This window comes from Balaenoptera acutorostrata, chromosome 13 (genome assembly GCF_949987535.1).
Source record: "Balaenoptera acutorostrata chromosome 13, mBalAcu1.1, whole genome shotgun sequence".
Taxonomy (NCBI): domain Eukaryota; kingdom Metazoa; phylum Chordata; class Mammalia; order Artiodactyla; family Balaenopteridae; genus Balaenoptera; species Balaenoptera acutorostrata.
The window spans coordinates 61,938,507-61,953,940 of NC_080076.1; the positions used below are offsets into that span (position 1 = coordinate 61,938,507).

The 15,434-nt window shown below is 46.4% G+C and overlaps 1 protein-coding gene across 1 annotated transcript in view; it reads left to right on the plus strand.

Moving 5' to 3' along the window:
• PTPRM (protein tyrosine phosphatase receptor type M) overlaps positions 1–15,434 on the plus strand; it is a 763,379-nt gene that overhangs the window by 729,158 nt on the left and 18,787 nt on the right. Inside the window, exons 24-31 of the mRNA XM_057526667.1 lie at positions 748–864; positions 1,574–1,624; positions 5,519–5,673; positions 5,910–6,045; positions 7,802–7,951; positions 8,659–8,832; positions 9,832–9,963; positions 13,702–13,827. Coding sequence (XP_057382650.1) covers positions 748–864; positions 1,574–1,624; positions 5,519–5,673; positions 5,910–6,045; positions 7,802–7,951; positions 8,659–8,832; positions 9,832–9,963; positions 13,702–13,827 — 1,041 coding nt within the window. The remainder of the gene's footprint in view (positions 1–747; positions 865–1,573; positions 1,625–5,518; positions 5,674–5,909; positions 6,046–7,801; positions 7,952–8,658; positions 8,833–9,831; positions 9,964–13,701; positions 13,828–15,434) is intronic.

Sequence of the window (15,434 nt, forward strand, 5' to 3'; positions counted from 1 at the left end):
GGTTTTTGCAGTTACTGGTATGGAGGGGTTGCAGGAAGTTACCAGAGCCTGAAGATGGTGGCGGAGGGAATAAAAATTTGGAAAACATATTTGAGAGATATTTCAAAAGCTTCTTAGACTTGGCAGTTGGTTGGGTTTTGGAGAAGGATCGCCAGGTTTTGTGCCTGGGTGACTGAGGAATTCTTAGAGTCATTAACATAGGGAGTTCACCAGGTTTTGTATACTGAATTTACTTATACTAAAATGAATCTGTAACTCTAACTTGGGGAAAACACATAGCTACTACCTTCTTCAGGAAAAAAAAAAAAAAAATCTCTAATCTTTACTTTTGGCTCTGATTTCCTGCTCAGTCCTCCTCAAAAATGTTCGATCAGTTCCTGAAACTAGAAGAAATTTAAAGTTCAGAGGAGCTAAAATACTGCAAGCCAACTTTTATAGTTTATTTTTCCAGGCCATTCCTGAGTAGAGATAGACAGGAAATGAATGGTTACTGTAACTGAGATGTTTGTAGTATAAATACAGTTTGTTAACTTTAGACCATTTTCCTAGGTTTTATTCCTCCCATAACTCAAATTGTGTTTTATTCTGGGGAGAGAAAAAAATATATAGGTGATCTAAAAAAATTAAGTTAAGCTGTACTTCTGATTTTGTGTACAAATTGTATCCTATAAATTATACTGTGACCCGTCATTTGGAGAACTCCAAAAAAAAAACCCTAAATCTTCATTTCCTTTGTGTTTTCTAAAGGTCAAATGCTGCAAATACTGGCCAGATGACACAGAGATCTACAAAGACATTAAAGTCACCCTAATAGAAACAGAGCTACTGGCAGAATATGTGATAAGAACATTTGCTGTTGAAAAGGTAAGTTTTCACACTGCTTTGAAAAGCTTTGGTCAGACATTAGTGATACCAGCCTCATTAAGTTATCTGGGATAATTCATACGTGGTCACACCTGAATGCAGGTAGGCTCTATCCAGTGATTTCTCAAGAGTGCATCTTGCTCTGTGATTCTGTAATAGCTCAGTTCCGTCTTTGAAGCAAATCATTCCCATTTCATGAAAATCTGTGTTTTGCAACTAAACCGAAAGATACACCTAGCTGTCTACTTCCTTTTTCTTTTTAACCTGATTGTTATCGTTCAGCTCATCTCTCTGTCCTTGTTCAGAGACAGTTCAATAAATGTCCTTCATGCTGTATGTCCATGTGGGTTGCCCAGTGTTGAGTTCGTATCACCTGTGGAGACACAGGTCCTAACTCCTCCTGGATCCCCTCCACCTCCTTGAGGCTTTTCCAGCCTATGGTTTAATATGGACTGATGGATTTTCCAGGTGGAAGCTTCTACCTGGAAACACACATAAGCAGACCCGGGCCGCTCTTGCATGAACCAGCGCTTCCATCCATTCCCTCCCATGCTGGTTTCAGCCCTCGGGCCCTGCGGGCGTGGGCTCCTGAATGCTGTGCTCTGTCCCACGGCCTCACCCCACGTGCATGGATGGAGCTGCTGCTCTGTGCCTTCTCCACAGGGCATAACGGGGAATCTCCTTGCTCCCCCTCTTTCTGCTGACATAGGGAGGGACCGGAAGCGAAGCAAACTGCAGTCCATCCAGAGAAGTGTCACAGGTAGGCTGTGGGGGGTAGTGGAGGTGACGTGGCTGACAAACGCTCTGCCTTCCTGTCCTCACCTTGCCTTCCAAGAAGGGGACCCACGGTTTTGTCTCTGAGGTCCCCCGGCTTCTGTCCATGGCTGAGTCTTACACTGGATGTGCCGATGCCGGCACGAATTTACCAGTGGCGGGTGCCCTTGCAGGCCCCGAGTTGTAAGTAGTGGACCAGGGCATTTGGCTCCCAGCCCTCCTCCCGACTTCTCACTGCATCTCGACGCACTTTCCGGATTAACGAGACCAGTTTTAGGAAATGAGGAAATTGCGGCGTTTGCTTACTGGCTCATTTACCCTGATTTTTTCAACTACCTCTTTCGGTTTTCAAATCCCTATTTGTCATACAATCACAAGGCTGAAGAGACTTTCATTTATTTTAATCTGTTTCTCATACTATTTAGCTTTTTTTTTCCCCCTCAGCCTGTCTTTTTTAATAAGCAGGCAGGAGGCTTAGAGACTTCAAACAACGTGGAGTTCTGGCTGACTCAATTCTTCAAGTTCTGGACCTCACACTTTGATGTCGGGTTTTTCCCTTCTTAGGCAGGATTGGGGGTAAAAAAAAAAAACATATGGAGGATTTTTGTATGGCTCTTGGCAAGAGCACTCATGAATAACTGCATTGAAACAGATAGTGATAAAAGACCCGGAATATTTTCTTCTTTAAAACAAAAAAAAAAGCATCCAAAAGCCATCACTTAAACATAGAGTTCTTTGAACAATAGTCAGCTCTCTAATAAGCTGAAAATGCATCTCTGTGGCTAAAGGAAGGATTTGTTTGTCTTTTTGCTCTTTTTTTAACCTCTTAGTGTTCTCGGCTACATCCCCAGCTGCACAGAAATGTTTCTGAAATACCCAGCTATTTAGTCCTCAGACAAGCAGCAAAGAGGTAGTGGGAGGAAGGAAAGGACTTGAGGAGCTTGTTAAAGCATTTGGGGAAATCAAAATGACATGTTGCGGGATTTTCTAACGGGGCAATTGGAATCTCTAAGGAAAACAAATCATTAGTACATCTGTGGAGCACTTCTTGTAGGTTTCAAACTTCCTCATTAGAAAGGAAACTTAAAACAAAAAAAAAAACAGCCAAGTGAAGTGTATACTTTGAGAGTCTTCCAATTCTGATTCTATTTTGAGAGTATTCGCATCAGGGGACCTAAAGGTGAAACATGGATTTGGGCTCCGTTCTGCAAACAAGAAGGCAGGTTTGGAGCCTGAAACTGGTCAGTTCCTGTTTTGCATGGGATGGTCATCCTTCCTTTCCTCTGTAGCTGGTGACTCCAAAAGCTGAACAGCTTTTAAGTAACAAAGGGCCCATCGTGGCAGGAGGAAGACAGCTGAAAAGTTTCTGTGGATCTAGGCTGTCTGGTGACCCTACCTCTGCCGAAGCTGGCAGAAAGGAAGCTGGCGATGGACCCCGAGTTCTCTCTGCCTAGGAGGTGCCTGGGGCTCAGAGAGGCAGGGATATACGGTCCTGAATCTGCAAGACAGAGCATGTGCCTAGGGATTCATCCATCCACACATATTTATCAAGCGCCCGCTCTGGGCTAAGCACTACTGTTTGTCGTGGGGTCTTCCTTCCCAGCTATTACAAGGAAAAGGAAGTGAATAGCTCGCTTTTCCTGGGTTGGCCGAAAAGTTCGTTCGGGTTTTTCCCGTAAGGTGTTAGCGGGAAATTCCGAACGAGCTTTTTGGCCAGCCCAACATATAGCGTTAATACTTATTATATTACGTATAATATGATACTCATTTATTTAGCATTAAATCTTGTTAATGAAAAATGAACAAAAAATGTACTTGATATCAAGTTGGGAAATATTTGGGCTGTGATCACTGATTCACATCTATGATTTTCCCCCCATATATATTACAAAACAGTGAAAGAAGAAACTGCCATGTCCATGAACAAGAGTGAGAGGTGACTCACAAGCCATTTCCATTGCTCATCTTGTCAGTAGTGAACATATTAGAAGGTGGAGGTTTATTTTGGGAAAAGGTTTGCTGCTGCATCCCAGACACTGACATTTACCCTGCTGAGAAAATGAGTCTTAGATCAGTTGGGCGCCCAGCCCGTGTTGGACGGAGTTCGGGTTCTGGGGATGCTGGATCTGAAATCTAGCAAAGCTAGCTAGAAAGGGAAGTGCTCAAAAAATTAAAATTAAAAACAACAGTGTATGGGAGACATAAATGCCCTTTTGTCCTCTTTGGAATGAATGAATCTTTATTATAGGCTTTCCCACTTCCTGGGACCACCCCTGCCCTGCCCCGTCGTCCTATGTAAAGCCAGGGGAGCTCTCAGGGGTTTAGAGGCTCACCATCTGTCTTCTGATGGAGGCTTTAGCCAAATGTTACCATGGTTTCAGTGATAGAAAGTGTGGGCTCCTAACCACCTAGTAATCTTGCTCTGGGGTCACGGAGCATATTTAGCAGATGACAGTGTTCATTTTCCTTTGTGAATCCCTGACGACTTAATTCCTTAATGCTTCAACCCCACTAAAGAATAGCATGATTTTCAAAGAGAAATAAAGCTTCAGCACTTGTGGGTTATTAAACCAAGACAAATGAACGCCCTGATGGCAAACAAGTCTTAACTTTAAAACCTATCATTGTTTGCCTCTTCTAGTCTTTCAAAGGACATAAAAATTCCGAATTTCTTCCTGGCTACCTCTGCATGAACAGCGGCTGGTGGTGAAAGTGACAAGGTTCCTGGGTGATTAATGTTAAGATAATAAAACCAAACCCAGGGCCAGTGGAGAAATGGCGTCCAGGAAACAGTGCTGGAAAGAGAGAAGGGGGAAAGTCAAGTCTGATCTCAGGTTACCTCCAGCCTTGATTCTGGAAGTAATTGTTGTTTTCAAAGTAGACTCTTGTTTTAAAACACAGTCTTAATACATAGGCTCATAGTTAGAAAAAAAAAAAAAGATGGATATAAATCAACTTAGTTATTCTCAAAACAAGAGTAAATTTTAAAATAATTAAAAACACTTGAAGTCTGTTTCCTTGTGCCTTCCCTTCGGTTCTATGGCGGACCACCCTCTCTCTTCAGGTTACTGGTCTAACATTGAATTCCAGCAAAAATACCTCTGGATTTCCATGGTTTATATTTCTTGACATGCCCGTTGCCCACAGGCTGACCACTGAAGATAGGAGACACCATCTCCATATCTCTGCAGCCCCAGCCCCTGGAGTCAGGCCTGAAGCATTGTGTTTGCATCTGATTGTTGGTGATCAGATGAATGGATTAAATGTTTACCCCAGTTAAAGAGAGAAACCTAACAAACTCGAGTTGCCAGTGAAAAGTGGTTCTCTGGCCTGTCTGGTTGGGAAGTGGTCCTTCTTCCAGTGGCCTTTCCGCACATCCTCAGCGTGTGCACAGCCCGAGTGCCTGGTGCAAACGGCACCGGAACACAGAAGAGCTGAACAGGGGTCTGCATCTCAGCACCTGGTCTTGAGCGCACAGATACCCCTTAGTTCCTTCCCGTCCCCGTTCTGTGCATCCTCTGTGGGCTCACTCCTCACACCGTAGGATCTAAGTGACACACAAACTGTTAACAGAGCCTGCGTTAACGGGTTTAGAAAGGAGGCTCAAGGAATCCCAGCGACGCATCCATTTGCTGCCATTGCACCTGTTAATTAGCGTTTTCCCCTAACATCCCCTCCCCTTTCACCCCCATAAACATCTTCCTCCCTGTGAGGAGGCTTTCAAAGTGCGTGTTGCACCAAAGAATGACCCTCTTCCCAGCAGCTCACTTTCCCAGCCCCGGGCTCCCTGACTGCTTAGGGGTCCTTGGCGCCCTCCTGGCCCCTCACCGTTTGTTCTCCTTTGTTCTCTTCCCGTGCTGTGCTGACCGACCCCTGGCAGCGAGGTGTTCATGAAATACGCGAGATCAGACAGTTTCACTTCACGGGCTGGCCGGACCACGGTGTCCCCTACCACGCCACCGGGCTGCTAGGATTCGTCCGGCAGGTGAAATCCAAGAGCCCGCCCAACGCAGGCCCGTTGGTGGTGCACTGCAGGTGAGGGGGGCCCAAAGCTCCAAAAGGAAGCCCGGGGAGCCGTGGGTGCGGGTCTCCTTGGGGTAATGGAAACGTTTGGAAACTCGATGGATGCGAAGGCGCCAGGTGCCACTGAGTTGTGCACTTTACGATGGTCATTGGCGTGTTATGTGAGTTTCACCGCAATAAAAATCTAAGCGGAAGCAGGAGCACAGGAATCCTTTCTCCTCCACTGACTGAGCCCTCTCTCTGTGCAGCGCTGGTGCGGGGAGGACCGGCTGTTTCATTGTCATCGACATCATGCTGGACATGGCCGAGAGGGAAGGAGTGGTGGATATCTACAACTGCGTCCGGGAGCTGCGGTCTCGGAGGGTGAACATGGTGCAGACCGAGGTACAGCAGCTCCCGACCGCCCGCCTGCCCGCCCTCGGGCTCTGACCCCGGTGCCTGCCCTGCACCCCACCTCCCAGGGCAAGGGGAGAGAAGAGCCAGCAGTTCTGTCTTCAGAACCCCCCCAGGAGAAAAAGTGAAGCACCTGGCCATCCTTCTTTCCCTCCCTCCCTCCTTCTTTCCTTTTCTGTTTCTTTTATAAACACACAGAAAAGGCCAGGAGTCTCCCAGGTAACAGAATCTGCTCCCTGAGCCTAACTTTCCCCTTACTTCTGTGTCCAGGGTCCAGTCGAGGCTCTACATTTAAGCATTCGGGGATTCAATACCATTTCTTTTTATTGTGTCTTTTAAACTAGCTGGTAACCAGAGCGAGACCACTCCTGAGAATAGCCAGGCATTTGCCAAGTGGCCTTTAAGGGTAATCTCTGTGCATTTCGTTCTCTTTCTACTGTCCTTAAAAATCCTGTCCAGTGGCCTGGTATCATGGGAATTCGCCCATTTCCTGGAAGTACTCTATACCGACTAGTACTTCTGTAAGTTAGAACTCAAGGTGTATCAGGAATTTAAGTATTTGAGAAAAGGTATTCCATCCTGCTCCTAGGAAATTCACATTTTTACTACTATTTGATCCTTTTAAGTAGGCATTACACCCACCACCTGGAAAATGATTCATGAAGTAGAATAAGACTCCCTTACATTTAGGTTGTGCATTAAAGTTTACAAAAGCCACTGGGAAACCTAATTTCATTTTTTAACTAATAGAGAAGAATAACAGAAACTGTAAATGCTGCTTCCATGGTCTTTTTTCTTTAGAAGAGAGTTTTTGTTTTAAAGATAATAATGATCATAATGTATTTTCAATGTACTTAACAGCTGATCAAATGTCACCACATCCCCTTTTTCTCACTCGATCCATTTCTGAGGTGTTGTTTAATAGGACTGGGCTGTTTTTGAGAATTAAGAATTCGAGTTATTTATAGAAATTAAAGTAAAAAGTAATGGGCCCCTTTTGCATTTCATGTAATTGGAGAGCAATAATAAATATGCTAACACTTTACTAATTAACTGTAGGGAAAGCCAGGGCCAATTCAGAATTAGAGGGTTGGTTTTTAAACTGCAGGCTTATACATACACACGAGAGCTCTTCCCTGGACACATAAGGACTTTTCGTAATCATCGCATTAATTAATGTTTCAAAGTAAGTAGCTCTAAGTGCTCAGAACTGTTGATTTTTCATAGTGATGTCAAGTTTCCCTGGACCTTCTTTGCACTGTTAATTTGGTCAGCACATTTCTCTTTTCATTATATGTAGGTAAGATTCTGCTATTTCCTCATCTGAAATACTGAGTTCCAAACTTGTGGGACCAGAATTGCAGGGACAGTGTAGCTCCAGTCACTCCCACATGACAGTGCTTGCTCTGGGATTTATCAGTGTCTGAGTGGTTTTCATCGATCTGTTTACAGCTTCTGCATTGAGCCCCTGTTTATCTCTTCCTCCCACTATACTGTACTCCGCACATGGCCAATCACCAATGTGCCTGCCGTCTCGTTGGGGAACAGGATTACTGGTTCTGGAATAACCCCCTCCTAGCGGTCAGGTCGTCTCCCCTGCTTTCTCTCTGGTGGGAAGGCGTTGTCTGTGATGGGTGGACCATTGTTCTGTTTTCCTGTCTGTGTGAGGCTGCCTTCCCTCCTTCTCTTAGTTCTTTCTGGTTACCTTGGTTTTTCTACTACTAACGAGTCCCGTCTGCTTTGCCAGGAGCAGTACGTGTTCATCCACGATGCCATCCTGGAAGCCTGTCTTTGTGGGGACACCTCGGTCCCTGCTTCCCAAGTCAGGTCTCTCTACTATGACATGAACAAGCTGGATCCACAGACAAATTCAAGCCAGATTAAAGAGGAATTCCGGGTAAGTCGTGCTAAAGAGACAGGCGGCCGGCTGCGACCTTGCTCCTTAAGAAGAATCTCAGAGTCGGCTCCTGAACCCTTGAGCCAACACAGGGTTTCTTAGCCTCGGCACTGTTGACACTGGGGACTCGATCATCCGTTGCCATGGGGGCTGTCCTGTAGAATGTTTAGCTGCATCCCTGGCCCCTACCCACTGGATGCCAAAGGCCTCCACCACACCGTTCTGACAACCAAATCATGTGCAGACATTGCCAGTGTCCCCCCGTTGAGAACCACTGGTCTAGCAGAGCCAGGCCCCCCCTTAGCAGGCAGACACCACACCATCCCACAGTGTAACACAGGTGCAGCCAGACCAAGCAAGGTGCATTCAGGGTGCTTGCCGGGCAAGAGTTCTTCGTGCAGTTTCTCATATTCACGTTGGGTCTAAATGCACCTGACTCTGGGCCGATCTCTACCAGCCTCTTACCCCCAAGCGCCCAGATGTCCAGCCCTAGTCGGATGCGATGGCACGTAATCCTGCACACCCACAGTGGTCCTTTTGTCTCATGGGCACTGTCTGTGGACCAAGACCAAGGAGTGTAAAGAGAAATAAAAATCCAGCTGTGTCAGTGGGGTTCGGGAAGGAGGGGGACATCAGCTGCAGGAAACGTAGGTCTCCCGAGGTCTGAGATGGGTTCTCTTCCCAAGTGTGTGTCCTCTGTCCTCTAGACCCTGAACATGGTGACGCCGACCCTGCGCGTGGAGGACTGCAGCATCGCGCTCCTGCCCCGGAACCACGAGAAGAACCGCTGCATGGACGTCCTGCCGCCCGACCGCTGCCTGCCCTTCCTCATCACCCTCGACGGCGAGAGCAGCAACTACATCAACGCCGCCCTCATGGACGTGAGCCCCCTCGCCCCCTGGGCAGGATGTGGGGGGGATGGTCCTCCAGGGGCAGCGCCTGTGTTCTCTCCTGACTCCTCTGCCCTTGTTTTTTTTTTTTAAGATGTAACCTGTATTTTCAACAAAGTGCATTTCAGATTCCATATCTGTTTCTGCGTCGGGACCAATGTTCTTAGTCTCTCTGAGACCCCCGGTCCAGGCGGATTGATAAATGAAGGATGTCTTGGTTACTCTCTGAGCACTTCCATTTTTAACCTCCTGGCCGGAGAGCAACAGACAGCTATTAAGTCACGAAAGCAGCGAAGTGGGATAATATGGTTTGCAGCATTATTTCAGTTCCCATTCCTCCTCATTTGGGCGGTAATTAACATGGGGGAAAAATTGCCTGTCAGCACAGATAGTACACAACTCATTACTTCCTGTCAGTCTGTTTACTTCTAACTGAATGAACATTTGCTGTTCAATTGATGGGCAAAGTGAACGGGTATTTTCAGTGCTAATATGGAAATTTTAATTCTATTGGTGTGATATCAGTAAAAGCGTATTTAAACTTGTTTGACGCCCTGCAGAGCTGTAAAAAGCATGTGTGTCCTTTGATGGCAGGAATAAGTAACACCATCACACATTTAAACCACAAGCGAACAGATTTTAGGAAAAACAGAACTATTTTAATTATGCATATTTTAAAGTAAAGTTAAATTTTCTCCATTAAAATAGTTATGTATAGGGCCAACATTGCCTTTCTACCAGAAATACCAAAAAAATTATGAAATACTTATTAAGTTTTCTTAGTATCGAAGTGAGATTATTTTATCATTATTATTCTGCAGATGAGTCTATATTTGGTCTGTTTTGGCATTGACAATGGTGATAGAATTCAACAGTTGTTAAATACATGCAGTGTTTTATGTCACAAACTCCCATGTGTACAAAATAACTTAGCTTCCTCCTGTTACATTTTCCTGGGTATATTTGGATCTTTCTTGTTTGTGTTTGCAGAGCTATAAACAGCCCTCGGCTTTTATAGTCACCCAGCATCCTTTGCCAAACACAGTGAAAGACTTCTGGAGGCTGGTCCTGGATTATCACTGCACGTCTGTAGTTATGCTGAATGATGTGGATCCGGCCCAGGTGAGACTCGAGAATTATGGCCGTCAGGGCCCGTGCCCGGGGTCAAATCTGTGTTTGCTTTGTTTGCACATGGGGAAGTTCAGTCCCCCGGTGGCAGGTCACAAACGCCAGGCAAGGATGGAGAACTGGAGATGCTAAAAACCCGTGTTAAAAACCAGACGGGATTAGGGGTGGGCGCAGAAAATAGTCTGAAACCAGAAGAGATGGTGGGAGTGACAGGGCAAGACAGGGTCAGAAACTGGGCTGTTACCAAGGGATAGAAATAGTGACCAGATGGGCTCCCCTGGTGGCGCGGTGGTTAAGAATCCGCCTGCCGATGCAGGGGACATGGGTTCGAGCCCTGGGGAGATCCCACATGCCGCGGAGCAGCTAAGCCCGTGCGCCACAACTACTGAGCCTGCACTCTAGAGCCCGCGAGCCACAACTACTGAGCCCACGTGCCTAGAGCCCGTGCTCCGCAGCAAGAGAAGCCACCGCAATGAGAAGCCTGCGCACCGCAACCAAGAGTAGCCCCCGCTCACTGCAACTAGAGAAGGCCCGCACACAGCAATGAAGACCCAACACAGCCAAAAATAAATAAATAAAATAAATTAATTTTTTTTAAAAAGGAAAAGAAATAGTGACCAGAGGGAGATACAAGGTAACGGACAGAGTCACAGCTGAACCGGAGCCTGAAGGTCGCAGAGCAAACAAACCAGGACTGTGAAGAAAGGCCGTCAGCCTCTGACACAGTCCCAGATCCCATCTGGGAGCATCTGTGCGCCTCCTGGCACGGCCCACTTGGAGCCCTCAGGTGGCATTCGTCATGGAGGGGGTGGCAGTGCAGGCCGACAAGCCATTCTAAGGGACAGCAATTACTTTGTCAACTCTTTGGTAAAGATATTAAAAAGAAATGAAACTGGGACTTGAAGATAAGAAAAACTCAGAATGATCAATGGGGATTTTCACAGCTCTTCTTCTTAAACATAAAAAGGCAGAGAACTGGGTGGTGGTGACTCAGTGTTAGTAATGGAGTGAGAAGCATTTTTTTAAGGGACTTGTCAGGACAGCATGAGCACAGGGGCCCTGGGAGCTGGATGTATTGCCTTAGGGCCCGGCTATTCCAGTCGAGGGCTGACCTGCTGTGATGGAGGCCCTTGTTAAGTAGTTTGAACTTGGCGTGTTGTAAGAATAAACTTGCTCTGGAACTGAATTAATTTTCTATCTCATAGGCACAAATCCTTTAAAAAAAAAAAAAAAAGTCTGAAGTATTGCAGCATCCAAACTGGACGAGATTTTTCCTTCCTAAAATCCATTTGATTGTCATCAATCTGCCATAAATCCCATGGACCTTCACTTCAATTCTGTAATGTTTTTAATTATGTTTGAGGCACTACATTATCTTGTTATGGCTCTAGCCTGAAGACTAGTTAATGAAATAATAATGATAGTCCTGTCCTCATCTAGTCCTTTTTACTTAAGAAGCTTAAATATTTTAGGAGTCTTCCCCAGTGATTCTTCTCCGAAGGATAGATGGCAGCCACTGATAAAGACAAGCAGACACCACAGCTGGGGGGACTTCAAAGACACAACCGGAAATAGGACCAAGGATCCTGATTTTCTCACTCACAGTGCCATGGGTTAAATGTCACTCATTCAAGAGTCCTTAGTCATAGAGGATAAGCGACGATTCCCTCTTCAGAATCGTTGTTTTTCCCCTAATGTGAATCCTGAAATGTAGTGATACACTGTTTTTTTATCATTAGTGAACCAGACATCAGTGATTTTCACGTGTTCTTTCTGAACGACAGTGTTTGAATTCTAAAGCTGCATTCTAACCCCAAACGGTCTGGACTCACACCCGGCGGGAGAGACAGAGAAGCCCCAGTTCCATTCGGCAGACAGAGCCAGTGTTGAGAGTCAGAGAAAAGTTGCTCCTGGGATTCAGCCTTTTAGAGAACACTAAACGGAGCATTTGAACCGAAAGTCTTTGCAATTGCACAAGAATAGCCCTCAACTACTTTAAGTATTTATAGGTCCGGTTCATGGACATGTTATGCACTATTTAAGCCATTTTCCACACGGTTTCCTTGGGCAGAATGCAGAATGCCGTGTGCCAGGAGCCAAGCACCAGCCCGGGCTGTTCCTGTTTCTCGTGTAAGTGACAAGCTTTAGATCAGGGCCTGAACTGAGAGAGCGAACAGAGACCAAAGCTGGCTCAGTCAGGAGAAAATGGGCAGGACGGTTCAAATGTGTGTGTTTGAGCTTTTATGACCAGCTCAGCTTCCCATCATACACCTGTTAATTTTAACAGTGGGTACCCTCGGGTATCAAAAAGAAGATAAAACTTCAGCAGGCTATCTTTTGACAAGGCAGTTTTAAAACGTCACCAGGAAGCACTGATGAAGAAGGAAAGATTTTGTGGAAGCATTATTTTAAAATAATAAACGTAATTTCTAAGATACTATAGACTTAGCTAATGTAAAAAGGACACTTAGTTACCCTACTTTCATTCTTGATCATGAAATCCAAACCTTTAACTTCTGTAATAGAAGGAGGGAGATGGCTTCGGTTGACCCACTGAAAACTATCTTACAATCTTGGATATAAATCAACTGTTGTAACTTTTGATGATGAGATTTCAGATCCTTTGGAAAATAAAAGTCATCAGTAAAAGGAATTTCAAGCAGTAGGTTCTCCCTTCGTGGTACATCATTCTGCTTAAAATGAGATGTTCTTCATCTGCTCTTGGCCCAAAAAGAAACAGATTGTAAAATAATGAAGTAGTTCCCTCTTGTCCCTCCCCCCAGCCATTTGTCCCTCAGGTAAATCAGAAAGAAAAAAGTTAAATGCTGCTCCCAAAACATCACTGCATACCAAGTCCCCAAAGAAGTTTCATTTCAGACTTTAAATGCCTTAATTAAGGTCTTCAGGCTTTCGAAAAGGTTTGGGAGAACAGATCAGGGGGGTTTCTCACCTATCTCCAAGTTCAGTGTTTCTGTAGGGCAGCAGTAAATGAAAGCCCCTCCCTCATCAGCCACCCTACCCAGCACCCCGCCCTCCACCCTCGTGTCACGTGCATCACATTCTTGCAAAAGTCCTAGTTTCCCAGTATCACCAATACCTGGAATTCGAGACTCTAGGAAATTGTGTCTTTAATTAAAGCCACCTCCGGGTAAAAACAGCAGAGCAGTTACTCTAATTACACCAGGTTTCCTAGATGTGAGCTGGGAGGGTTTGGACCAGAGCATGAAAATGCAACCCAACCACTGTTATCAGTATCTTGTCACGAAACAGCCCTGTTCTTAAAAGTGATTACGAACTGCAAGGCAAGCCCAGACGGGAGGATGGAGATTTGGGCGTTAACAGGTATGTCTTCATCTCAAGTGTCTTAGGTCTTATAGTGGCAGCTCGTGGCATCTCCCCAGGGCCTGAGAAGAGTTCCTTTCAGCAGCGAAAGGAATCTTACAACATGTGTTCAATAGCACCCACATGACCTCCTTGGGAAGCAGAATTCCACGTGGCTTAAAGATGCTTTCAGATAAAATGGAGAAAAAAGTACTAGACGGACAGGTAGATTTAAGGGCTCAGTCAACAAGAAAGTCCTCAAGTCGACTTGCTGGAAGGAAAAGAGAGAAAAGAAAGGAAATGAAGTGAATCAAGGGCATTTGGTCCTGATGCCGGTAGTGACCGTATCCAAACTGTGAGCAGTAAATGTATTTTTATCATTAACGTCGCGTCTCTGTGTTCTGAACTCAGTTGTGTCCGCAGTACTGGCCAGAGAATGGAGTCCACAGACACGGCCCCATCCAGGTGGAATTTGTTTCTGCTGACCTGGAAGAAGACATCATCAGCAGGATATTCCGAATTTACAACGCAGCCCGAGTAAGATCCGCGGCCACCACGGCTGGTGTTGTGGTTTCATGATTTTCCCATTCGTTGAATAGGTCGAGTGTCTGTGTCAGTCACCGTTCTGGGAGCTTGGAGTCCCTTCAAGGAGTCTGTGAACTCACTGACCTTATGGAGCTTATGTTCTAAAGGGAGAAGACAGACAGGGGAGGATGGAGACCACACCTATCCTACTAGATTTGTTAGCAAGCGGTGGGTGCTGTAGGAAGAAAAAGTGGGGAGGCGGAAGGTGCCGGGGCCTGGCCCAGAGGGAGAGCAGATGTGCCACGTGAGCCAAGGCCCGACTGGAGTGAAGGGGCAGCCACGTGCTCTCGTGCAGGCAGCTTTGCAGGCGGAAGTGACAGCCAGTGCAAAGGCCCTGAGGCGGGGCCTTGTCTGGTGAGTTCCCGGAACAGTAAGGAGGCGGCTGTGACTGCAGCCCAGGAAGCGAGGGTGGGAGTAGCTGCTGGGGCCGAGGTCCGAGGGGTCGAGGGGACAGAGATCACGTAGGACCTCGCAGGCCGCCGCCAGGACTGGGGCTTTTGCTGTGAAGGAAAGAAGGAGCCGTTACAGGGTTTTGAGTAGAAGAGCCATGAGCTATAACCTGCCGTTTAAAAGGCGCAGTCTGGCTTCTGTGTTGAGAACAGACAGTAAGAGACGCATCAGGAGGCTGTTACAATAATCTAGGCAAGAAGGGACAAAGCAGGACGGAGTGGCAGCAGGGGGGGGCGGGTGGGAGGTGCAGACACTCTGATGTATTTTGACGGCAGAGCCGATCGGATTGACCGATAGTTTGGATCCCAGGGAGTCGAGGTGGCTCTCAGGATTTGGGTCCTGAGACACTAGATGGAGCAGACATTAACCAGGTTAGGAAAGGCTGTGCGGGTAACGGGATTGTTAGGGGTGGGGGAACGCATGGACAGAGGGTCCGTTCAGGGGGGATCATTCAGGAGAGAGGTCTGAACTGGAGACACAAATTGAGGACTTATTGGAAGACTTAAAGCCATGAGACTGAATGAAACCATCGAGAGAGAGAAGAGAAAGGGACCCGAGAACTAAGCATGGGGCCTCCATCAGCAAGAGGTCTAGGAGGAACGGGGGGGCCAGGGCGGAGAGGAGAGAGCAGTGAAGGGGGAGGAACAACCAGGAGGGGAAGGGGAGAGTGAGATCCCCTGTGTCAGGTGCTGCCGACAGCCACGGAGGATTTAGCCCGAGAGGTTTAGCCATGGCCAGGTTACTTCCTGAATCCTGCAATTCCATTTAATTATGATGAAAGATTAATTAACTATTGATATCTTAGCAAGAGTCACACCAAGAAGCAGAACCATATTCTACTCCCAGGAAACAGGGTGTAATCTGTGTCTCCCTGAGCTCACAAACATCACCAGGTCATAATTTATCCTTTACCTTTAATTTACCTGTAATTAAAATCAAGCCTTTTTACCACTTGCTGCCCGCTGTGCTCACTGCTCAGGTTTGTGCTGTTTTTCACAAAACTGTGTGAGCAAAGGCCCCACCGGAGTGAGGGGGCCCTTTTGCAAAACAATAGCATTCTACTTGCTTTTATTTGTCTGGCCTGTCATTGGAAACACATGGGGGTTTTT